The sequence below is a fragment of the Rhinatrema bivittatum genome, chromosome 1, assembly GCF_901001135.1.
Source record: "Rhinatrema bivittatum chromosome 1, aRhiBiv1.1, whole genome shotgun sequence".
Taxonomy (NCBI): Eukaryota; Metazoa; Chordata; class Amphibia; order Gymnophiona; family Rhinatrematidae; genus Rhinatrema; species Rhinatrema bivittatum.
The window spans coordinates 629,838,856-629,864,202 of record NC_042615.1 but is presented as its reverse complement, the minus strand read 5'-3'; the positions used below and the strand labels follow the sequence as shown (position 1 = coordinate 629,864,202).

Sequence of the window (25,347 nt, the reverse complement as noted above, 5' to 3'; positions counted from 1 at the left end):
AGGATTAGGTGCCTCATTTTGGCAGTTGGGCACCTAAACCCCCTGCTTTGAATACTGAGTAGGCTTGAGGTTCACTGGGAGCCTAAATTAAGGTTCCCAGAGCAGAATTTGTGTGTGGGTTTGGGGGGGGGGGGGGGGGGGAGGGGGAATGCTAGGCACTTAGCACTGATTTTTTTCAGTATTAAGTGCATAAATCTAGGCCAATTCATTGCAAGGACAAAAATTTTGGATCCTAAATTGTTAGTCAAGAACCCAGGTGCTTAAAATCCACCTACATTTAAATACCTAAAACTTAGGGCTTTAAGTGAAGCACTGATTGCTTTTTTTTTTTTTTTTAATTGACCCCAAGGAAGACAATTTTTATAAAACCTGAACAGATTATGCATTTCTGAAGCACATAAGTTCAGGGACCGATCGGGCATGGCCCTGGAGGGCTGGTCTAGCTGGTCACGTGGTCTTCCCCAGCTCCTTCTTGCCTTGCGGCTGTGTCCCCGCGCTGTAGTGGTGACTGGTGAGCAAGTACACTGCCTGAACAGCGTATTTGCAGACCATTGCAAAGCAAAAGGTGACCAGATTGCTTCAATGCCATTTTTTTTTTTTTATCCTGCACTGCTTATCTCCAAAAGCTGGTGACTGGCCTGGCACCAGGTAAGCCAGCTCCACAATTCATATAATGTTGTTGGGCCCATGCCGCAGCAAAACTATTAAGGATTTTCAGCTGCGAGTGCGACCGAGTAAAATTGCTATAGGCTCGCCAGGCCTATTCTTTAAAAAAAAAAAAAAAAAGGAATAAAAACAAAAGGTGTTACTGCTGTAGTTGAGGTACTGCACTGCAGACCCCGCAGTGGCATGGCTCTAGTGCAGGACCAGCCCGCCATCCTTCTGCATTCTTTGATCATCAACCCGCCATATTTATTACTGAATCAAGGTGTGGGCCACGATCAAAACGTAGAAAGATGGTGGGCCAGTCCTGCACAGCGTCTGTCTCCAATCCTGCTGCAGTCTAAGAGGGACTGCAGTAAAACCGCCATGCTTGGCTTAGCAGGTGCTCTGCTGTAGTGAAGACTTTTCAGTTCCCAGAGGACCATTGCTGTGCTCAAAAACAGAGCACAAAAAGACCTCTGGTTATTTTTTTCCTTTCCTTTTTTTCCCAGCATGCTTGGCTCTGACTTACTCTATGTCCCTCACTATATGGGTGGAGCTAGCCCCCCCCCCCCCCCTTGGGCCCACTGCTGCAGCCAAGCCCCACAAAACCTTTTTTTTTTCCTTTTTAGTATGGTTCTCTACTGTGTGCATGCACTTAGGGCAGAAATAGAAAAAAAACATGTCTTTTCAGCAAGGTTCTGTAATCTGTGCAGCTTGCTTAGGGCAGAAAAAGGCCCCAAACTTTTGCTTTCTTTTTAGGGTGAGTTTTTGTTCTGAGCAGGCACTTAGAACAAACATCCCACCTCTGCCACCATATGTGATAACAAGCAAACAGTCTTTAGCTTGCCAGAGGACAGAGTAGTCTAGACTCTGGCTTTTTCTCCACAGAATCAGCTTTATTTACAATATAACTGAAAAAGAGGCAGAAAAGGTCTGCTTTCCTCAGCAGTGTTAATTCAAACATTACAGCCATATTTCAATCTTCTAGTAGGTGCTGTCTTCTCCTTGTCCTCAGGGCCTCCTGTTTTCTCCTGGGCCTGCTCAGGGAAATGCCTTGGGACCAGAAGTCCCTTCTGGAACTGTCTTAAGGTGGACCAAGCTAAATGCTTGGTCCTGGTCTTTAAAAGGATCCTGAAACCTACCCCTATTGAACCCTTACAGAGAGTGATGGAGGATTTGTCAAATCAAAACCAAGGAGCAATATTCACATAATGGGGAAACTGGAGGGCTCATAAGGTGCAAACATTGTAAAAATATGTTGAGGAGCTCGTGCTATGTCAGTTGCAGTTTGAGAGCTCCTTTGAGGTGGAACAGACCCACTGTGTTCTCTCTCAGCCCTCCCTAATGCCAAATTTCTATGACCAATTGTGGTAAAAGTGCTCTGCTACCATCAGGTTTTAGTCATTCCTGCAGCAGCCAAACTTAAAACACAGGTGCTCCACAAAGGGAAAAAGGGTTTCTTTGTCCCAGACCCGGAAAAAACTACAGCTCAGTGGCGGAAGTGGTTTTGGTTCTGTGCCTGTAGTTTATTTATTTATCAATTTCTATACCCGTCGTTCAGACGAGCCATCACAACGGTTTACAGCTTTATAAAATACATAGGATAAATACATTCAAATCTAATAGACAATTAAACTTAAACTATCAATAATAACAGGGATAAAAAGAACAATTATTGTACAATAGTTAAAGAACGAAAACAGATAAAGATTAAAAGAAAGAATGTTAATGTTGCATCCGTCAGTACAACAGATGGCTGCAACTGCTCTGCCTCACCTCTGTTTTACCTTTCTGCTCCTCCATGGGGAAGATGGCTGCCTCCGGTGGCAAGTACCAAAACCCTCGGCCTCTCCGACTCAGCATGGGCATCCCCATCTGCAATGCTCCTTTCCATGGCCTCTAGGGCGCACGCTGCCTATGCTTATCAACACATCATGGCGGGAACCTCAGGGGCGTCCCCACCGCATGACGTCAATATCTCCAGCTCCTTAAGCCTCCGCTACGCTCCTAACCAACGAGTTAGCAAGGACTTTGGTTTAGCTACTCTGACTGCTTCTAAGCTGCACGCTTAGATTCCTTGCTACCCTCCGGGGTATCTCACTCCTGAAGAAGCTCTGGGCACCCACTCCTCGGGGGTCCCTCGCTTCCATCTACCCTTCAAGGTTTCTACTATATAACTTAGACAACCGCTCCTTGGGGGTCTTTCTTCTCTTCTTCAGGATTCATCTGCGCTCATAGGTACTCGCTCCTCGAGAGCCTTTCCAGCTCAGGGTATCCTGCACCACGGACATCGGGTCCCGCCTTCATCTACTACCAGAAGGATTCCTGCACTACTCCTCAGTGAGTATCTCTATGCTCCAGCTCTCCAATTCCACCCTTCAGGTTTGGCTTATCCCGCTCTGCGGAACACTATCAACTTAGTCACATCCAGGTGAGACCATCTACATCTGAGACTGTCTGAGCTTATTGGCACCTCGCTGGACTCCTGTGCCATCCATTCCTGTGCAAGTATCATCTATCTTCAGCAGTACAATAAAGCTTTCCTACTCAATTGTCTGCTCTCTGAGTCTAGCCTATTGCTGTGGTTCCCCCGAGGCCCCTCCTTGTGGGCGTAGTCATCACTACTGCGACCAAGAGTCCACATCATGCCACAAACCCAACAGTTAAAAGTTAAAAATAGAGTTGAAGTTGCTGGGATCCAGGCCTATTCTACCCTGTCCGGATGAGGGGTGAAAATAATTCTACCAAATCTTTCAATGATCTGGCTGCATTCGAATGCTTGTGGTTATACTTGGCTGTAGACTGTTATTTTAACTCTGTGCTGTGGATGTTGGCTCAGTGGTAGCTGATTTTCTGTTTTTCTTCCTTTGGACAGTTTGTTTTAATTTTAATATTTTTGCTAATGTTTTCCATGGACAATTTTTTGCGACTTTTGGATACATTCATTTAGTGGACTGGGGGGAGATTTTTGTTATTTTTTTTTTTTATGGCAGTAACTCATTAGCTTCAGAGTAAATCACTATGACTTTGGTCCATCTTCTCCTTCCATAGTAGGAGTCTGCAATATTGGATTTTGCTTTGCTCCTGATGAATATTTTTCAGTTCTGCTTTTTCATTTTATGGACTGAATGTTTTGTCTTTCACTGGGAAATCTTGTTTATGTGGACTGGGAGGGCTGACTAGATATTTGCATATTTGATATGGGAAGGCTTGTTGTATCAATGGACATGGGAGGAGGGATTTTTTTCTTTTCTTGAGGTCCACTGATGTGTTCTCTCTATGACGCTAGTCTTGATTTGAGGCCATACTGTAGTGTTTTCTTCCATTTGCTGTGCCGCTGAATATCCCAGTAAAGTTAGCCCGATAGCTATATCTGGCTAACTTAACTAGCCACTCAGCAGCTGAACATTGGCTTTTTTAAGTTTAGGGGCAGGTCTTCCTTTTTTGTCTTGCTGCTACAAATACTGCTTGTACTTCACACAGACTGGGGTGGCTCTGCAACACCCAATCCTCTACCTCTGTCATTCTCTCCTCTGCCCTTTCCTTGTAGTAGTAGCATAATAGAATTTGAAGTGCCTACTGGGGGTTTTAATATTTACTTATTTTATTTATTTATTTTAAAAATGGATATACCGCATAATCAGTTAATACAATAAAAGTGGTTTACACAATTGACATACATAATTAAACAACAGAAAGCCAGAAGGAGAACTAGCTAAAGCCATACGAAAATGAAATTGGGAAAGTGCCACCGCTGCCTGTTCCTCTCCCTCCTGTTTTGAAGCGGGGTAAAAGGTGGAAGAGCCATCAAAGGCTGCGCAGAGGCAAGGACAAGAACAGCAGAACTGCAATACTCAAAGCCAGCAGCGTAATCCTCCATGATTACTGCTTCTGAGGTATTGGATGCAGTATTTTCAATAACTGATTCTGAGGAAGAATCTTGTCTGGGATTCCCTGAATCAAAAGATATTGAAGAGCTAACAGCTGAAAAAAATGTGGGAGGTCTAGTCAGTAGCATCTTGGCCTCCAGTGAGGTGATGGGGGAGATAGTTGATAATAACAGTGTTGATAAAAAATCTCCAAGAAGAGCAGGCAGTGCAAGCAGAGAGCATGAGCAAAGCCCATAGCTTTCTTCCTCACAGTCCATCCTCAATCTCAACTCTAGTGCTAGCATCAGACCCCATGAATGCTGAGAGGTTATCACACAAGACATCCCTGACTATTCATTGCAGTAAGATCATCAGTCGAGGTAAGGTACTGGGGCATCTGACAAATGCTGGTATGCACCACCACCTGCAGAAGCAGCACCCACTGGAACTGGCATCAAGGGGAGGGTGGCAGTACTAGCCTAGGAAACCCCCTATGTCACCAAAACAAAAGCTATAGTAAAGGAGTTGAAAAGGGGAGGACTTTTCCCCAAGATGATCCCATGGCCCCTTTCACCAGTTAGGTCACAGGCCAGCAGCCTCCTGCCATGTGTCAATAAGGTGTTGGGGTTGGATGGTATACATCTGAGGATAATAAGGTAATTTAAAGAAGTCCTGGCAGCTCCACTGGTTGATCTTTTCAATGGTTCTTTAGGGTCAGGAGTAGTTTTAGAGAACTGGAGAGGGGCATATGGGGTTCCAATTCATAAAAGTGAAAGTATTGAGGATACTGGGGATTACAGGGCAGTAAGTCTGACCTCTATGGTCAGCAAGATAATGGAATCACTACTAAAACAATAGGATAGTATAGTTTTTGAAATCCAATGGCTTGCATGATCCGAGGTAGCATGGTTTTACTAGAGTTAAATCTTGTCAGACGAATCTGATCAATTTCTCTGATTGAGTCATCAGAGTATTGGATGAAGGGAGAGTGCTAGATATAGTGTACCTGGATTTCAAGAAAGCCTTTGACTCGGCTCTGTATAAGAGACATATCTATAAATTGAGCACCCTTGGTATGGAACCTAGAGTGAATGACAGGATTAAAAACTGTCTGAGTGGGAGGCAACAAAGAGTAGTGGTAAATGGAGTTTACCCTGAGGAGGGGGGCATTATTAATGGTGTGCCTCAGGTATCAGTTCCGGGACAGATTCTTTTCAACATTTTTGTGAGTGACATAGTGGAAGGATTGTTGGGAAAGGTTTGTCACTAAAATCTGCAAAAAGATACACAGCCAGGAAGGTGTGGAAAACATAAGGAGGGATCTAGAGAAGCTTGCGGAATGGTCCAGAGCAGTGATGGCGAACTCCAGTCCTCGAGTGCCACAAACAGGCCAGGTTTCAGGATATCCACAATGAATATGCATGAGAGAGATTTGCATACACTGCCTCAATTATATGCAAATCTCTCTCATGCATATTCATTGTGGATATCCTGAAAACCTGGCCTGTTTGTGGCACTCGAGGAATGGAGTTCGCCATCACTGGTCTAGAGACTGGCAACTAAGATTTAATGCTAAATAATGCAGAGTAATGCATTTAGGCTGCAAAAACCCATAGGACAGGTATATTATTGGAGGAAAAATTCTTCTAAGCAGAAAAGAAGAGCTGTTATGACATCGATGTACCACCTTGAAGGTCTTGCTGGCACTCTGCTTAGCTTCCAAACCTCTTGCAGCTTCCATACCTCTTGCAGCCATTTTGCTTTGCTGCCATGCCCTGGGAATATTCCTGACACTTTACCTAGCTGCCATGCCCCTAACACTATACCTTAGGGGTCTTGTTGCCACTCTACCTAGGTGCCATGGCTCTGGCACTACACTATAGGTGCCTTATTGCCACTGTCTAGCTGCCATACCACTCAGGATGTGCCTTGGGGATCTTGCAACCACCCATATGATGTACCACCTTGGGGGTCTTGCTGCCTAATCTGCCAACTTGGGGTATTGATGCTATTTGCCTTGCTGCCATGCTCCTGATGCTACAACCTTAAGAGTCCTTCTGCCATGCCCCTGATGTACCACCTTAGGGATCTTGTTGCTACTGTTTCTAGCTGCCAGGACCTTGATGTACCACTTTGGGTTCTTGCTGCCACTGTGTCTAGCTGCTATACACTTCATGCCACATCTTGGGGTTTCTTGCTGCCCCTCTGCTTTGTTGCCATAAGAACATAAGAAATTGCCATGCTGGGTCAGACCAAGGGTCCATCAAGCCCAGCATCTTGTTTCCAATGGAGGCCAAAACCAGGCCACAAGAACCAGGCAATTAGCCAAACACTAAGAAGATCCCATGCTACTGATGCAATTAATAGCAGTGGCTATTCCCTAAGTAAAATTGATTGATAGCCATTAATGGACTTCTCCTCCAAGAACTTATCCAAACCTTTTTTGAACCCAACTACACTAACTGCACTAACGACATCCTCTGGCAACAAATTCCAGAGCTTTATTGTGCATTGAGTGAAAAATAATTTTCTCCGATTAGTCTTAAATGTGCTACTTGCTAACTTCATGGAATGCCACCTAGTCCTTCTATTATTCGAAAGTGTAAATAACCGAGTCACATCTACTCGTTCAAGACCTTTCATGATCTTAAAGACCTCTATCATATCTCCCCTCAGCCATCTCTTCTCCAAGCTGAACAGCCCTAACCTCTTCAGCCATACACAAGACTCTATACCTTAGTGTGTTCTTGCCATTGTGGGTGGCTCTTTACATCTCCCAAGGTGTTTTAGAGTCTTCATCACACTCTTTGTACTGCTTTGTCCTTTTATCAGTGCTTGGGGTTTTTTCTGCACCCTCACTGATTGTTCCCCTTTTATAGTACCTTAGGAAGTTTATGCCACTCTTGGTGTCACTTTGCCCCTCTCATTCTGCCTTTGGGGGTTCATGCCATTATTATTGGGGTCCTCTTTTGAAGCCTTGTGTGTTGACATTTTTGCTGCTGCTTTGGTCCTCTGAAAGTGTTCTGGAGAACTCTTGCCACTGCTGGTAGCGGTTTCCCCCACTTCGGGTCCTTGATGTTATTTATACTACTTTTTTTTAATTATTATTTTTTATTTTAACAATACAAATAAAGTAATTATTTAAAAGAATACCTTGATTAAGTATTAATGTAATAATATACATACATAGCATACTTAAAACATAAATTCTCCTTAATATCTTAATCGTTAATCTTAAAAATCTATATCCAATTGGGGGGATAAGACTCTGAGGAGTAACACACAAAAAGTAAATAGGTAATGGTATAGCCTTGAACTAAAGCAGTGTTACATTAATTTTGGATCTCTATGGGGCACTATTCACATGAAAAGAAATCTATGAAAGCTCTTAAATGCTCTGGTGCGAAAAATAATTAACAATCACTCCCCTTTTTTACAACACATTTGTACGGGTAGCGCAACATAAATGTTGCACCTAAGGAAATGGTTTGCTGCCTCATACTTAGAAAGCCTTTACGCCTTTCCTGCATGATTTTGGAGGTGTCTGGAAACATACGTATTGTTAAACCATGGAAGGGGGTATTTAAATGTTGAAATTATTTGGACATCATTTTGCTAACATCTTGTTCTCCTATCAAAGACACCATCAGTGTAGCACAATCAGTTATCTCAATTGCAGAAGATTCAAGAAACATAGTTAAATTAGCAACATCAAACTGATTTTGCTCTTGAGGCCCATTTCCCCCCTCATAAGAAGGGTCTCCTCGGAGATATCTTTTAAAGGTTATTATGGTTAGTTCCCCCATGATTTTAGGAAACTTAATCAATCTAATATTTCATCTCCAATTCCAGTTTTCTAATAATTCCAATCTTCGGGACTATACTGTTCTGTTCTTTATAGTGGCCTGATTAAACTCTTGAATATTTCTTATCTCTGTTTCCATCTCATCCACTTTTACATTTTGCAGGGTTTGACCTTGTTCAGAAATCTTATTGTTGAAGGAAGAAGCTAATTGTTCCATTTTCTGATTGCTAGATCTTATAGCAACTGAAAGACTAGCTATAAGGTCCCATAAAGTCTCCATTGTGACCACTGCTGGTCTAATGGGGGCTGATATTTGCTTACCCTGAAAAGATGGAATTCCGGTGGCTGGTGCCGCGGCTTCCATTTGGCCAGAAGTCTCTGAAGTTTCACCAAGGAGTTCCCTCGTTGGCTCTAGCTGAGTAGCTGCCTCGCTGCCTCCTCCCTGCCTTCCTGAGATGCTGACATCATCATTCAGCGTCCTTTGCAGGTCCTCTAGTGATGACATTCCCCTCTCAGCCGGTGGTCTGATTTCGGGGGGGGGGGGGGGGGGCGGAGGGATACCTCTGCCTCGGGCGGGGTCGGGTCTCCTCCTTTCGGCACTGCAGCGAGGCTACTTCCCCCGCTTGTCACTGCTCCCGGAGTCGAAAAGGTAGTAATCAGCGTTTGCTCTGTTAACTGCATTGATATAGAGGGGAAAACTCTTATTTTCCCCTTCTGTTTCGAAGGCATTGTTCAATGTTGCTTCAGCTACGTTTTGCAGTTTCAGGAAAGAAAAACGCTGTAATATCTCTCAAGAAGCTTAGCAGCTCGCTCATACGGTTCCGCTCAAGGCACCATCTTGCCCCCCCCCCCCCCTTTTCCCATTTATGCTACTTTTAGTGTCATGTTGACCTAGTCATGATGTGTTGGAGTTCTCTTCCCAAAAGTTTCATTGCACATTCAAATAAGGTCTGTGCTTACCTTTTATGCACGGACTTTGCCCCAATTGGCCTGGTGTATGTGCAGATTAATTGGCACAAAGTAACAATTGCTCTTTAGAGGGTGTAACTTTTGCTGGTTAACTTCCTCACATGGTTTAAAATAAAAAATTATGTGCTAAGTTCCAATTCCACCCTGATTCCACTTCTGGAATGCCTCTGTAGTTTGCAAAAATGTACACTCATAGCCAGGATATGCATGTCCTTTTACATGCAAAGAGTCCCTAGTAATTTATGTACATAAATGACTTGGAAGGTCAGACCTAAAATGGTCCTAGCCAGACTTTCTGATGTTCTTGCTCTAAAATTATTGATAAATTATAGGGAAAGCAGAGTTGCTTACCTGTAACAGGTGTTTTCCTAGGATAGCAGGATGTTAGTCCTCACACATGGGCAACATTATCGGATGGAGCCTTGCACAGAAAACTTATGTCAAAATTTCTAGAACTTTGACTGGCACACTGAGCATGCTCAGCATACCTTAATCCACGTAGGGTTCCTCTTCAGTCTTGTACCAGAATTATGAAAAAATAAAATAAACATAGAAGAAACTGAACTTTGTGGGATGGCGGGCGGGTTTTCGTGAGGACTAACAGCCTGCTGAACTAAAGAACACCTGTACAGGTAAGCAACTCTGCTTTCTCCTAGACAAGCAGGATGGTAGTCCTCACACATGGGTGAATCCCTAGCTACCAGCTGTCCCCGAAGAACAAAAGACCAACAGACACCTAATCATGTGCTAACGCGCACAACAGTGGTGCTGTGGGTAACAGGGTGAGAAAAGCCAGAACTCGAAACAAGGGCCCTAGGCAGGAAGAGTAGGGTTTAGAGCTGAAAGAGATTCCTGAGGTTGGACTGGACAAATCTACTGTCACATCAGCCAACCCTATCCAGACAATAGTGAGAGGCAAACATGGCGGGAATTCCACATCGCAGCTTTACAAATCTCCTCCATAGGAATTGCCCTCAAGTGGGCCACTGAAGTTGCCATAGCTCTGATGGAATGAGCCTTGACATGACCCCCAAGCTGATGTTCCACCTATGAATAACAGAATGAAATGCAATCTGCTTACCAATGGCAACTCCCAATCTATTCCTATCAAAAGAGATGAAGAGTTGCGAGGATTGCCTATGTCTTTCTGTCCGCTCCAGATAGAAGGCTAAAACCCTCTTACAATCCAGACTGTGCAAGGCCCACTCGCCTTGGTGCAAGTGAGGCTTGGGAAAGAAGGTAGGCAGGATGACTGACTGGTTAAGATGGAATTATGACACTACCTTGGGCAGGAACTTAGGGTGCATGCAGAGATCCACTCAGTCATGAAAGAATTTCATGTATGGAGGATAAGTCACCAACACCTGAAGCTCACTCACTCTGTGCACTGAGATGACTGCCACCAGAAAGATGACCTTCCAGGTCACGAATTTCAGGTCACAGGAGCTCAGCGGCTCGAAAGGAGCCTTCATCAGCTGAGCCAATACCATGTTGAGGTCCCAAGACACGGAGGGAGGCTTCAGAGGAGGCTTCAACTGAAACAGTCCTCATGTGAAGCAACCCACCAATGGCTACACGGAGATGGGTGAACCATTCACACCTTGCTGGTAAGCTCCAATGGTGCACAAGTGCACCCTAATGGAGTTGGTTTTCAAACCAGCTTCTGAGAGGTATAAAAGGTAATCTAGCAGTTTGTGACTGCAGCAAGAAAAGGATTCCAGTCCATGTTGCTCACACCACACTGAAAAACTCCTCCACTTAAGCCCATAAGACTTCCTAGTGGAAGGCTTTCTGGAAGCTACCAGGATCCAAGATACATTCTCTGACAGGTCAAGGGGCTGCAGAATCAACCTCTCAACATCCAGGCTGTGAGAGACGGGTCCCGGAGGTTGGGATGCCACAGCCTGCCCTGATCCTGAGTGATGAGATCCAGGGACATTCCCCAAACTGATCGGTTGCCGGAGGGAACCAGACCTGCCTTGGCCAATGAGGGGCTATAAGGATCATGGTCCCCTGGTCCTGGCGAAGCTTCAAGAGTGTCTTCATCACCAGAGGGATTGGAGGATACGCATATAGAAGTCCCTGGCCCCAGCTGCGGGCAAAGACTTCCAAAACTGGGGCATTTTCTATTCGATAGAGGGAGCATAAGAACATAAGATATGCCATACTGGGTCAGACCAAGGGTCCATCAAACCCATTATCCTGTTTCCAACAGTGGCTAATCCAAGTCACAAGTACCTGGCAAGTACCCAAACATTAGATCACAAGCTTCTATTGCTTATTAATTACCATCATAGCAGTTTATGGATTTATCCTCTAGGAACTTATCCAAATCTTTTTTAAACCCAGTTACACTAACTGCTGTAACCACATCCTCTGGTAATGAATTCCAGAGCTTAACTATGTGCTGAGTAAAAAAGCATTTTCTTTGATTTGTTTTAAATGAACTACTTGCTAACTTCTTGGAGTTCCCCCTGGTCCTTCTATTATCTGAGAGAGTAAATAACCAATTTACATTAACTTGTTCAAGTCCTTTCATGATTTTGTTGACTTGCATCATATCCCCTCTCAGTCGTCTCTTCTCCAAACTGAACAGCCTTAACTTCTTTAGCCTTTCCTCATAGGGCAGCCATACCATGCCCCCTATCATTTTGATCGCCCTTCTCTGCACTTTCTCCAGTGCACCTATATCCTTTTGAGTTGTGGTGACCAGAACTGCACACAGTATTCAAGGTGTGGTCTCACCATGGAGCAATACAGAAGCATTATAACATTCTCCATTTTATTTTCCATCCTCTTCTTAATAATTCCTAACATTCTGTTTGCTTTTTTGATTGCCACAGCACCCTGGGCCGACGATTTCAATGTATTATACACTATGACGCCTAGATCTCTTTCCTGGGTGATAACTCCTAAGATAAAACCTAACATTATGTAATTACAGCAAGGGTTATTTTCCATGTTAAATCTGCCATTTGGAAGCCCAATCTTCCATTGCAAGATCCCCCTGCAATTCCTCACAATCAGCTTGAGATTTAACTACTCTGCATAATTTTGTGTTATCCGCAAATTTGATCACCTCACTTGTTGTACTCCTTTCCAGATAATTTATAAATATATTAAAAAGCCCCAGTCCAAGTACAGATCACTGAGGCACTCAACTGTTTACATTTTTTCCACTGTGAAAACTGACCATTTAATCCTACTCTCTGTTTTCTGTCTTTTAACCAACTTGCAACCACAAAAGGACCTCACTTCCTATCCCATGACTTTTTAGTTTTCTTGGAAGCCTCTTATGCGGGACTTTATTGAATGCCTTCTGAAAACCAAAGACACCACATCTATCGGTTCAACTTTACCCATGTTTATTCAACCCTTCAAAAAAATGTAGATTTGTGAGGCAAGACTTCCCTTGGGTAAATCCATGCTGGCTGTGTCCCATCAAACCATGTCTATTTATTTTAATGATAGGTTACAACTTTTTATTAATAGGTCTGAAATTTCATTTTTTTAGTTCTTTCAAAACCTTAGGGTGTATACCATCTGATCCAGGTGATTTACTACTCTTTAGTTTGTCAATTAGGCCTACCATATCTTCCAGGTTCACCTTGATTTGGTTCATTTATCTGAATCAATACCCATGAAAACATTCTCTGGAATGGGAATCTCTCCAATATCCTCTTCAGTAAACACGGAAGCAAAAAAATCGTTAAATCTTTCTGCGATGGCCTTATCTTCTCTAAGTGCCCCTTTAAACCCTTGATCATCTAACGGTCCAACTCCCTTGCAGGTTTTCTGCTTCGGACATATTTTAAAAAGTTTTTATTGTGAGTTTTTGCCTCTATGACCACCTTCTTTTCAAATGTTCTCTTAGCCTGTCTTATCAATGTGTTAAATTTAACTTGCCAATGCTTATGCTTTATCCTATTTACTTTTGATGGATCCTTCACTGAAGGGAGCCAGGATAAAGCCCTGGGTATGCTCTGAGGCTTAGGTACCACATGCATCGATGGCCCTGATGGCTCCAATGGACCCACAGGCAGACCCGGCAGTGCTGTCTGAGGAGCAGGAGGGAGCAGTGGTGCTGCCGACCTCGAAGGGCCTTCCTCATCCAAAGAGACATGAATGAGGACGGCATTGAGCTGAGGATGCAACAGTATTCCACGGGGCATTGATGGTCCCTGGGGCACCAGAGCCAGTTGAGTGGGGAGGACGCTGAGGAGAACGTCTAGGTGCTACAACAGTGGTTCCAGCAGGGAGGCCATGGCCACGGGCACTGGTAGAAGCACCGGCTCAATGCCCCATAGGGCTTGATCCACCGCCAATTGTACCCTGTGCACCAGGTCCTCCTTGAAGGTCGCTGATGCCAGGACTGGCTGAGCGGGAGGAAGTGTGGCACGACCCTCCTTGGAGCCTTGAGGGAGGTCAGCACCAGATTAGGTGGGGACTGCTTCGGAGCCCTGGCATCTATGGAGGATATAACCTCCTCACCTCAGGGACGCATCGGGGGCATTGTGGTAAGAACCAGTGCCAGCCCGAGCCCAGCTCAGTGCTCCAACAGCAACCAATGTAGATGCTTTCTCCATTTCCCATGGTGCTCGACCTGGTCTTTACCTAGTGCTGAGGTGGATGGTGAAGATCCAGATTCCCTGGACCAAGAGGAGATCGAAGAAGCCTGATCCCCTGCCCCTCCGGTGTTACTGGTGGAGGGCCAGATGGCGAGGGATCGATACCCATCTGTTCTCTATGATCCTTCGGTGTCAAGGACACCGACATCGACGTAGAAGGTTCGGACCTCTTGGACCCAAAAAGCTTCTCCATCTTTGTCGAGGTAGGCCCACTGGCCCTTGGGGGTCATCTGATCACACAGATAACACCCTCAGGCAGGGGATGCACATATCGTGTGGATCCGTAATGGACATAGTCCGAGGGCACTGGGGGCACCGACTAAAACCCGATGCTGTGAAATAAAGGCCAGCAAACGGTTGATAGTCTGTTAGCCCTGAAGGACACCATTGTTGGGAACCGACTGCATAGATGAACTTACCATGCCGCTGAACTGACTAAAGGCAGGTGGAACCAAGAGGGACCTGGGTAGGACAAGGCAAAAAACAAGCTGAAAATGGAAGTTTTCAGAGAAAAAGAGGACAAGCTCCAAGACCGCGAGATGACAGCTCATTGGGAAAAAAGAAACTGAAGAGGGACCCTGCATGGACACATGGATTAAGGCATGCTGAGCATGCTCAATGTGCCAGTCAAAGTTCTAGAAAGTTTGACAGAAGTTTTCCGTGCCAGGCTCCATTGAATGTGGGAAAGACTACAGAAGGTGTGCCAAATTGCAGTCTTTGGGGGCAGCAAACCAAGTATACATGCAATACATGTGCATGCACTGTTTTAATCGTCTTCATGTTTTATGTGAGTTTTGTAATCTGCCTCATACAATATTCATTGAAAATGGTGGAATATATTTATTTTTATGTATTTAAAATATTTGTATCTCATGCATATTCATTAAGGATATCATGAAAACCTGAGTTTTATGGCCCTCAAGGAATGCAGGTTGACACCCCTGGCCTACAGTAATTTAAAAATTAAAAATCCATTTTAATGACCCAAAAGATTAGGGATTTCATGATGGTGCAAAATAAAAAAAATCCACAAGCACTGAATACAAAACACAAGATTTAAAATATATTAGAGTTTATTTCTTAGAAATAAGTAATTTTAAAGCAGATTCTTCCCATAAAACTTGTTAACAAAATGGTATTTATTTAAACATAGTGAACATTTTGCTCCTGTACGGTGTGTGCTAGAAAGAAGGGCACAGCAAGAAAAAGGTCATGGCTTGGCAATGGCAGTTTGATGAGAAATGAATTCATTTGATTATTTCCATGGTTTGGATCAATAACAAGCTGCTTCTGCAGGGACCCATAGCCTGAGGGCAGTTAGATAATCAATGGAATCAAACAGAGGCTGTCTTCACTTGGCCCGCATCTCCTCTGATCTTTTCTGGAAGGATTCTTGATGCTTCTACAATTCTCATTTACGTCAAACCCATATCAAAGAAATTCCAAAGAAAGTTGGTCATAAAGAATATTTTAGTGGCAACTATTTAACAGTATTTAAGTTGTTTTTTTGCTTTTACTGTACAGAAGTACATCTTTGCATGCTTCCCTGCGCATTCCATGAGGAACGCCTTTACAAACAGAATGCAGCGACCTGGTATTGATATTCAGTGCTCCCGAAGACAGAGGGGGGGGGGGGGGGGGAGAAGAGGCAGGAAAGCACAAGTATGGCTTTCCCTCTCCCCTAGCTGCTGAGGAAAATGGAACACGGAAAATATTAACGTGGCCTGTGGTTACATGGACTTCTCGCCACCTAAAAGAAATTATTATTAAGAGTGTCTGAAAACAGACAGATCTTTCAAACAAAAGGTCAGGTTTGCTAAATATTCTGCATAATGCCAAATAGAAAACACGCAGCCTTTTTAAGGCAGTTCTTACAGATGAAAGGAATAGCATGCTTGAAACTCTATGGCCAATCCTGTGCGAAAGAATACCACACTTTTGCATCATTTTTTATAGTGTAAGCAATGCAAATCCTATACAAATCCACTGTAGAACTGAATGAACCACTAATGCCTATCAGTCCAGTGGGGCTGAAACAGGTTATACTGGCCTGTGGAACAAGAATGAAAGCAATACCACTTACTGAGTTATAGTGATTGCTTAGCACTATCTGAATTGGAGTATACCCCAAACACGGAGTAATTTAATGACTCCTGACATATTGATTCTTGGCATCCTTTCATGTTTTAACTTGCATGTTTATGTAATTCGTTTTTTTGGCCGGTGAGAAAAACAAGCATTAAGCTTGTACGTCTGCCATTACAAGTCTTGCACGGAATACAGTAATGATATTTGAAAGATATAATCTTCAAACAACAGTTTGCCTTGAGGATGTGGGCTCTCCGGCAGGTGCAATTGCTTATCTCTGAAGTTAGAAAGTTTTCAGCAGAAAGCAAAGGGCTCTGTTAGGTCAAGGAGATTTAGTTGGGGGATAGCCTGAGAACCATGAAGTCCTCTGCTTTCTTTCCTTTCTTTTTTTTTTTAAAGCTTCTATCTATGCAAACCAGCCATGGTCAATCCCCTTACTGCAGACTTAACAAAAGTAAAAATACCCACTAAAGCTTGTTGATTAACTGGTAATCACATTCCATTTTTGAGCAGTGCAATAAAACCTCTCCTTCTCATCACAAGTTCCGTCAAGGTCAGTACATGTTGCTTTTTCTTTCCACACCTGCTTTTTGCTCACTTAAAAATGTACATTACTACTGGGCTTTAAATGCACTATTTAAAGTGTAAAGTCTTTGGGTGTAATTTTGAAACAATGCACATAAAAAAGGCTGGCAAATATACATATAAGTCACACCAGTATTCAAAGTTAACTTACACGTGTATATTTGCTTTGAAAATTTTCCCACCACAGCTACCCACACACAATTACACTAGCTAATAAGTATGCAGACATTTTTCAGGAACATTTATGGCAATACTTTTGAATTTCCCAAAATATGTATATAAGTCCAAACCCCTTCCTCAGGAACACCTCCACTTAGTCTGGTTAAACAGGTGCATACAGCATATGTTTGTGTAAGTTTACTCACATATCGGGTGGGCAATTCTATAACAAGACTTTTTCATGGGTAGAGCGCTATTTTAACCACAAAAATCACTACACAGAAAACTCTCTCAGACCACCTTAAGGGACAGGGCACACCAGTCTCACCTGGCCCTCCTTAAGACTGAGACCCACAGGGAATCCTGGGTGAAGGGAGGAGCCTAGAAGGATTAAGCGGGCCCCAGGGAACAGACAAGAGACCCACCTTATGAGAAGACCTGCTATGTTTAAGGTTTGAGAGTGACAGTAAGCTAAAGACCTGCTTTGTTTAGGATTGGGACTTGCTTGAAGTCAAGGTGAGCTGACTGCATTATTTGTTTTGCTTTGCACTGTGCTGGATTAATTGTGAGAGACCTGAACTCCAAGACGAGCTGCCTGTTTTGTTTGTTTTGCTGTGCACTTTTCTCAATTTCACTGTAAATAATGTGTGAATGTTATTGACAGTGGTAATGCATCACTATTCCTGCTGCAGGAATGAAAGGGTCGTTATAGTTCCATGACTTCACCCCCTGAGCAGTTGCTCTTCCCCAGAAAGAGCTGAACAGGCACTTTAAGCCCCAAATATCGCCTGCAATGGTTGGCCCTCCCTGGCAAAATTGGAGCAGGGTCTCTAAACCTTGATGCCCCTCCCTCGGTTTTCGCTAACCCCCAATTTTGAAATTAAGCAGGAAAAAGTGGCAAAAGTATTTGAATAATTTTTCAGTTAAGTATATGCAGGAAATGATGAGCCCTGTGAAAAAGGATACAGAGAATCGTAAATCGCAAGACTTCAAGATGGTTGAACCATGTGGTGACCCTAAAGCAGGAGGTATGACCAAGCAGGCAATGGCAGCATTAATGAAAGCCATCGTGCTCACCTTAGAAAATAAATCTGTCGAGACAAATTCAGGAGGAATGTGACACAATCGACTCATTTAACAATTGCACGGACACAGTAGAAATTAGAATTTGCAATAACGAGAAGGAGGTCCATGCATTGCAAACTAAGACCAGTGCACTTGAAAAATCAATGAAAGAAAAGGAAGTTACATTAGAAGACCTAGAAAACAGGTCAAGGAGGAGTAACATGCGTTTCATAGGACTTCCCAAAAGTCTGCCAGAAAATGAGATTCGCGTGATCCTTCAATAATGTCTGCTGGCGGTGCTGGGACTGACAAATTTGGAGAATTGATTGCATCCAAGAGCGGTCATAGCAAAATTTATAAATTATGCCCACAAAATGGAGATCATCAGAAAATGATACTGGCATATTTGGTGTCTACGAAACAATTAGTGGTATGGCATGAGAAAGTTATTTGGTGCTGTAGTGAGGGACATTAGAATAGCAATAGGAATGTATTTGTTTTAGGAGTCTAATGGGATCAGATTACTATTCTAAGAATGAGTATGCAAACTAATCCCTAGATTCATCAAAATGCTATAATTTTGCATAGATAACGTCCGCGATAAGAAAATGGGGCGTGTTGATGATCATTTTAGAATTACCGCACCACATGCTATGTTAGCACTTATGTGGGAGTGTATTGATAGTTTTACTGAAATCCAAGTAAGCCACAACCAGCACTCACCCTGATCTAATTCTCCAGTCACCAACACACAAAAAAAGGAATCAGATTCATTTGACACAACTTTCCTCTGCTAAAATCATGCGGCCTAAGATCATACAACCCACTGGACTACAGATAGTTCACTGCATTCATTTTCCCCACTGCTGAGGTAAGGCTAACCACCCATACTTTCCAATCCCCCACTCTGCTACCACATTTGTGTAGGTAGACCACAACTGCCCTTCTCCAATTATACTGCTCCACTCCCATCTCATCTGCTGGAAAGGTCCTTCAGTGGACCCAAAAGAATCTCTCTGTGCTCCCTTACGGGAAAAATTTTCAAAAGCTGGTGCGCATTCAAACGGGAGCTACGCGCATGGCCAGCGCACGGAAGTTACTACTAACTCCGGAGCGCAAGTAAGTAGCCAAAAGTTTTTTTTAAAAAGATAGTTAGGGGGGTTTTTAGAGGTCAGGGTGGAGAGTGAGGCAGGGTAGGTAGGGGGTTAAGGAGCAGGCTGGGAGGGAACTGAGAAAGGCCCTATCACGTCGCCTCGCATTTGTTACAAAATCCCCCCCCCCCCCCACCCCGAGCGCGTGAGTTGGCACCTGCCCGCCATGCGTGCACCGCTATAAAACTGGAGCGCGCAAAGTGCATCGGGGTATCAGATTTTGGATGCCGCGCGCCCCTTTTAAAATTTACCCCTTAGTATTCTACGATGCATCTCACATCTGGCCTCATGGCTTTGTCCACTTTCTTTTGCTAATTTCACACACACTCCCTTCTGTAAATGATGTAGCATCTATTCCACTCTTCTACTCACCCTTGCCAATCAGCAGCAGGCTTCTTTATGGACACAGAACTGACGTGTCCATCTCTCTACTTTGCTCCTCTTCACCTTTCAGTCTTATAATACTATCTCTGGCCTTCCTTCTTCTGACATATCTGAAAAATGTTTTCTCACCTTGCTTTATCTCTTTAGCAATCCTTTCTTTCCACTTGAGCATCTGCCATCCTGATTTCTTTGTATTTCTCTTTCAGCTTTACCAGACACTTTTCCCTGGCTTCCTCTTTAGACTCTTTAATCTTTTTGCCTTTATTTTTTCAACCATCTCTTCAGAGAATATCAGTTTCCATTTCCTCTTGTAATTACTTTTTTTTACATAAAGGTTGGTTACCATTTTTACAGCTTCTTTCCCTTTAGCCCACTATTCTTCCACTTTACCTATACTATCCTACCTTGCCAGCAACTCCCCAAGGTACTTCCTCATTTTATCAGTCTCGTCTTACATCTCTGCTTGCTGTGCTTAGACATTACCTTGAGATGAAGTCCACAAACTAATCGACTGTTTTTGTAATAATGATGAAAAGTTTAAGGATCTAGTTATAACAGAAAATAAAGTTCATTTTCAGTACGTCTCTTATAGACGTACACGCAGAGAAAAAGATTTTGAGATAAATTCTCTTACCTTATCGCATCTCATCAGTCCCAGATATTTGAGAGATTTACTGCTCTGTGCAATCTGAGTGGCTCCCTGATCTGAAATTTCTTTACACCATCCAACGTCCACAGTCTCTATAGTCAAACTGTATCGTCCAATAGCTATCAGAGCTGTAAAAAGATTAAGAGGATAACGGAAAGACATCAGTACTCGAGAGGAAAAGATGAGCGAGTCATGTTTAAACATCTTCCTTGTTATTACAGAAATTCATTTTTCTCATATGCCAAGATCTAAATTTAGCGATGCTGATCTGCTCTGATACAGATGTACTGTTACTGTTTTATTAGGCATTTGTTGTGCATGCATGCATTACCTCCACTCTGTCATTTCTGTATACCATAGTATTTAATTCTACACCATCAATTTTTCTGCCGGATGGTTAATTTATAATAGCATTGTATGGAACTTTCAAAACTGTTTAACTTCCAAAGGGTTAACATATACCTAAGACATTTTTATTAGGACATCAATGTGTACAATTCAGATTGGGGTAGATTTTAAAAGAACGGGCGCGCTATTCGGTGCACACATGGACACGTAATTTTATAACATGCGCGCGCCAGTGCGTGCATGTTATAAAATTGGGGGTTGGCGTGCACAAGGGGGTGCACATTTGTGCAACCTGCGTGCGCCGATGCCCACGGCCTTCTGCAGTTCCCTCCCAGGCCGCTCCAATTTAGGAGCGGCCTGGGAGGGAACTTCCCTACCCCCTATACTAACCTTCCTACCCCTTCCTCTTCCCTAACTTTCCTCCCCCTAGCCCTATCCTAACCCAACCCCCCCCCCCCAATCCTTATCTTACCTTTTGTGCCTGTTTTGAGCAGGCGCAAGTTGCACGCACCGGCACCCTGCCGGCACGTGATCCCCCAGCACAACGGCAAATGGCCGCTGTACCGGGCACCTCTAGCCACGCCCCTCCCCACCTTTACATGCGTCCCGGGGATTTACACGCATGGCCGGGCCTTTGAAAATTGGCCCAGCATGCGTAAGCCTGGGATTTACGCGCATAAAGTTTTGAAAATCTACCCCATTATATGGTAAAATGAACTTAGGATTCATATGAAAATTTTCCTAGGAGATATTAATAAAAAAGCTAGGTGCCTACATTTAGGCGCTTAAATCAGGAACCTACTCTCAACATATCTTAGGGTGCTAAGTTGGCTGAAAATAGGCCTCTAACTAAGCGACTAAATTAGGCCTATTTATTCACCTACATTTTGGGCATCCAAGTTAGCTGCCTGGAAATCAGCACAGAGTACTTAATCTCTCTACCTGACCCCACCTACTTTTTAGGCACCTGGTAAAAATAGGCTTCTAAATCTAGGAGTTCAGCTGGGGTAAATTGTCAGTTTCTGTTTATCATTCAATCAGTTTCTAATCCATTCCACTACCTTGGGACTCACCCCTACGCTGCTCAATTTATTTATGGGTCTCCTATAGGGGACAGTATCAAAACTTTGCTGAAGTCCATGTAAACCACATCTGATGCATGCCTTTGATCTAATTATCTGTTCACCTAATTAAAAAAAATGAATCAGATTTGACATGATTTACTAAAGGGAGAGGCCCGTGGTGCCCCCCCCCCCCCCCCCCCCCCAATACACCATTGCCTCCTGCTTCTTTTGCTGCCGGTGGACCCAATCCCACAGGTGGCACCACGGGCCTCCACTTCTCCAGGAGTAGCCTTTTTTCAGAAACTATTCATTACAGAACTATCAGGACTTAGAAAATATGGGCTCCTTCAATTTTGACTTCTCTATTGGCTGGGGAGGAGTTGTAGATCAGGTCAACTCAGGGACAGTTGGTGAAAAAGGCACCAATTTAATATTTACAACTTGGTTCTTAACGTGTTTAGCACTGGTGCAAATATCCAAACTGGCATTAAGACCAGCCATCGAACACCCAGGTTGACGTAACCAGATACAGGTCTCTTGATATTCCCATAGGGAACGAAGTGGCCAACAAGTGCCTCGGCTCTCTTGAGATGCCATAAACACCTCAGTGACTAATCTGTCCTACTCTGATTGGAATGACTCAAGTAACAAAATTAGTGTAGGTTCTGTAGGAGACTGGACAACCATGAAGGCCATATGGAAAATGTCCTTGAAACCTAGAGGGCAAACCTTGGGAGAATGACCTTGGATCAGGAGCTTGGGTAATCATTCAGATGTGACCACTGCGAAGCATGGGACATGTTGACCATGTCTGTGCCAACAAGAGATCAGTGCTTCTGCTCAAAGCTCAGCATGTGTCCATTTTGGCTGAAGAGCAAAGTCCTTTGAGCCTCTGTGAAGGGGAGCTTAGGTGTAAGGTGCTGACATTGCCAAAAAAAAGGAAAACTTAAGAATTGCTGTTACTAGCAGGGAATACTTTACACCAATAATTTGCATAACACTGCTGCATAAGAAAAGTCTGGCGTGGCAGTATTTTATATTTGTGCTGTAAATGTAAAATACATGCTATGGAATGTGAGTTCTCGGACTGTGGCATTGCTGCTACTGCCCAGCCCGAGGAACAGCTGGGCTCATGCCGACAGCAGGCAGACATGCTCAGGCTGGGAGTGAACTGAAGGCTTCACCTACACCAGCCTCTTTCTCCGCGGATTGAGTCCTTGGGTTCGGAGGCTGGCAGGCCATAGGCAATTACCCACTGGAAGAGCAGTCAGGTGACACTGGATAAAAGCTGAGGTCGGGACAGGCAGAGTCGGGATCCAGGTGAGGTCAGGGTAGGTGGCAAACAGGCAGAGTCAGTATCTGGGCTGAGATGTTCCTGCTTCAAAGCCTTTATCAGGTGGTGGTGGTGTGTGCGCTGGCCTAAGGAGGCCTGTGGCCATGGCGGCATCTTGCTGCGAAGACGACGGAGGTCCCCAGGGTGAATAAGGCTGCCCTCGGCAGCCAAACTTTAACAATATGGTAATTAAATAATTATCTAAAATTTCTGTATTAAGAATTCTCTCCCCGTTCTGGCTCAGTTCTGCCTGATTGTCTTCTCATTCTTATTTTCCTATGGAAACACCAGTCTTTTTGTCCTGTTCTCTTTCTTCTTTCCCTTCTGCAACTCAAACGTTTTTTGCCCTTTCACCACAATCTTCTGTCTCCAATCTTCCCTCACCTTTCCTTTTCCCTCTCATCTCTGCAAGCAGCTCATGGATCCTCTCCCATTATTCCTTGCTTTATAACTTCCATATATATTTTTTTTCTTTTTCACTCACCCTCTACTATCATTTTACTCCCTCTCCCCCATATTTTTCCCTTACCACATTCTCATTCCCTGTCCCATCCTCCCTCCCTTCACAAACTTCATTCTTATCCCTTTGCTCCTCTTTTCCCAACCTTATTCCCATTATCTCCTTCTCTATCTTTCTGCCTTCTGTTCCTTTCCCCACAACATTGTTCCCTCTCATCTATCTCCTCTTTCACTATCTTCATATTCGCTTTCTCCTGTAGTTTGATGATCCCTTTATTTCCTTCCCTCTCCCAAACCTCCTGTCCTATGCTGACTGTTCCTTCCTTTTAAGTTCCATGTTGGTGACTCTTCATTTTAGAGGCAGTACAGAGATTATCTGGACTCATGCTATCTGCGCCCTCCAACCTGGGACCATGGAGAGGAAACAACTGACCATGCAATAGTGGAATGAAAGGAGATCTGCCAGAGACCCAGTACTCGTGGCTTTTCACTGTTGGTATCATGGAAAGGAAATCCCCCCTCAGACCTTTGGTATTTTTTTTTCTCACTTCCCGAGCCCTAAATGAAGTGTTTCCCCAGCTCCACAGTGTCTGCTCCTTCAATCTTGGGCTGCGGAAAGAAGATTCCCACTCCTGAGACTGCCTCCATTGGCCCAAGCTGGTGCCTTCTCACTTCCGGAGCAGCAGGAGATTCCTAATGCTCTGCTGGTGGTTTTTCTACCCCTAGAGCCACAAGGATGATTTCCTCAGGCCTGACACAGATGACTTCTCACATGCATGGAGGAAATAACTTGGTCCCAGCCTGGCGGTTTCTCTTCTGTGCCAGGCTGTAAGGAGAAGATCCCTGGCCAATGTCCTAGTCATTTTTCCTTCAGTGTTGCTAACAGGACTAAACTGCTTTGAAATGTGTACATTTCAGGTCAGTGCTCTCTTCCTGAAAGAAGACACAGGTGGGAAATTGCATAGCAACTATTGCTATGGAAACCTGATACTGCATCACAAAAAAAACAAAATTTGCCTTGTTTTTTTATGATGCAACACTAGGAAATTTGTTCCCTGCTAGTGAAAGTAACAAGGATGAAAACAAGCAAATTTCTGAATGCAAAAATCTTTTTTGGAACAGCAAAGAGACAAGAAGCCAGAAAAACAACTGAAATTGACTTCCCCCCATTTTTTCCTTATTTATTGTTATTGTTATTGTTCATTTATCTGCACTTTGTTGAATGCACCAAGTATATTCATGAGTAAAAAGATAAAATGAAATGAAAAATTGTAAGTTTATGGCAAAAAAGCTAAGCAAATCTGGCTGTGAATGTGTAAACTGGCAGGGGTCTGGAGGGTACTGTACTTCCGACGATAAATCAAAGAAGAACTGAAGAGCAGCAGATCTAGTCATGTGCAGGACACCACCACTCATGCTCAAAAGATTTCTAGGAATCCTCTAGAAACGTCTTCCAGTTCTGCACATGACACAGGTTATATGACCCATTTGCGTAGCTCATTAAAGCTGTTTATCAGAGAATGGGATTATAGGAATTTTCCGTTGCTTTTACCACCACAAGTCTAATGAACAATAGTAGCTTACAATCAGGGTCTACAAATAGCTAATTCACTTACATTATTAGTGTAGCCTAAAAGCGAGAGCTTAGGATTCCTTTCTGATTATTAGTAATTTTCTCAATAGTAATTTTCTTAATCTAATTTAATATTTTCTCCCAATATAATTCAAATGTAGGGCATTCTCAGAACAGGCAGGAAAAAGAATCCACTCTCTCATAGTTTTTCCAGCAAGGTTATATCTGCTCTATTTAAGGGGTCTGTACAATAATATGTACTGAGATTCTTTACAGGTGCTAGCAAGTTAACTGATAATTTAATTTATATAGCATTATCTTCTCTTGCTGAATCCAGGGCACCTAAAATCAATTATTCCGGACAACAAATTAATGATAATATTTTATACATTCTCAATAGTAAACCTGTCTTTATTTTATTATTAAACAACAAACCATTGTTAGCATGAGATGTTCCTAGATTTTGCTAATGGTCTCTAGTAATATGAAATAATCAGATTTCTAAGTATTGATAAATGCAAGTTTGCTTATCATAAAAGGTGTTTTCCATAGATAGCAGGATGAATTAGATGT

At 43.4% G+C, this 25,347-nt stretch overlaps 1 protein-coding gene across 1 annotated transcript in view; it reads right to left on the bottom strand.

Annotated features, from left to right (window-relative positions):
• Nucleotides 1–25,347, bottom strand: part of FBXL17 (F-box and leucine rich repeat protein 17) — a 1,080,613-nt gene that overhangs the window by 26,581 nt on the left and 1,028,685 nt on the right. Inside the window, exon 8 of the mRNA XM_029572164.1 lies at nt 19,983–20,125. Within this exon, the coding sequence (XP_029428024.1) occupies nt 19,983–20,125 (143 nt within the window). The remainder of the gene's footprint in view (nt 1–19,982; nt 20,126–25,347) is intronic.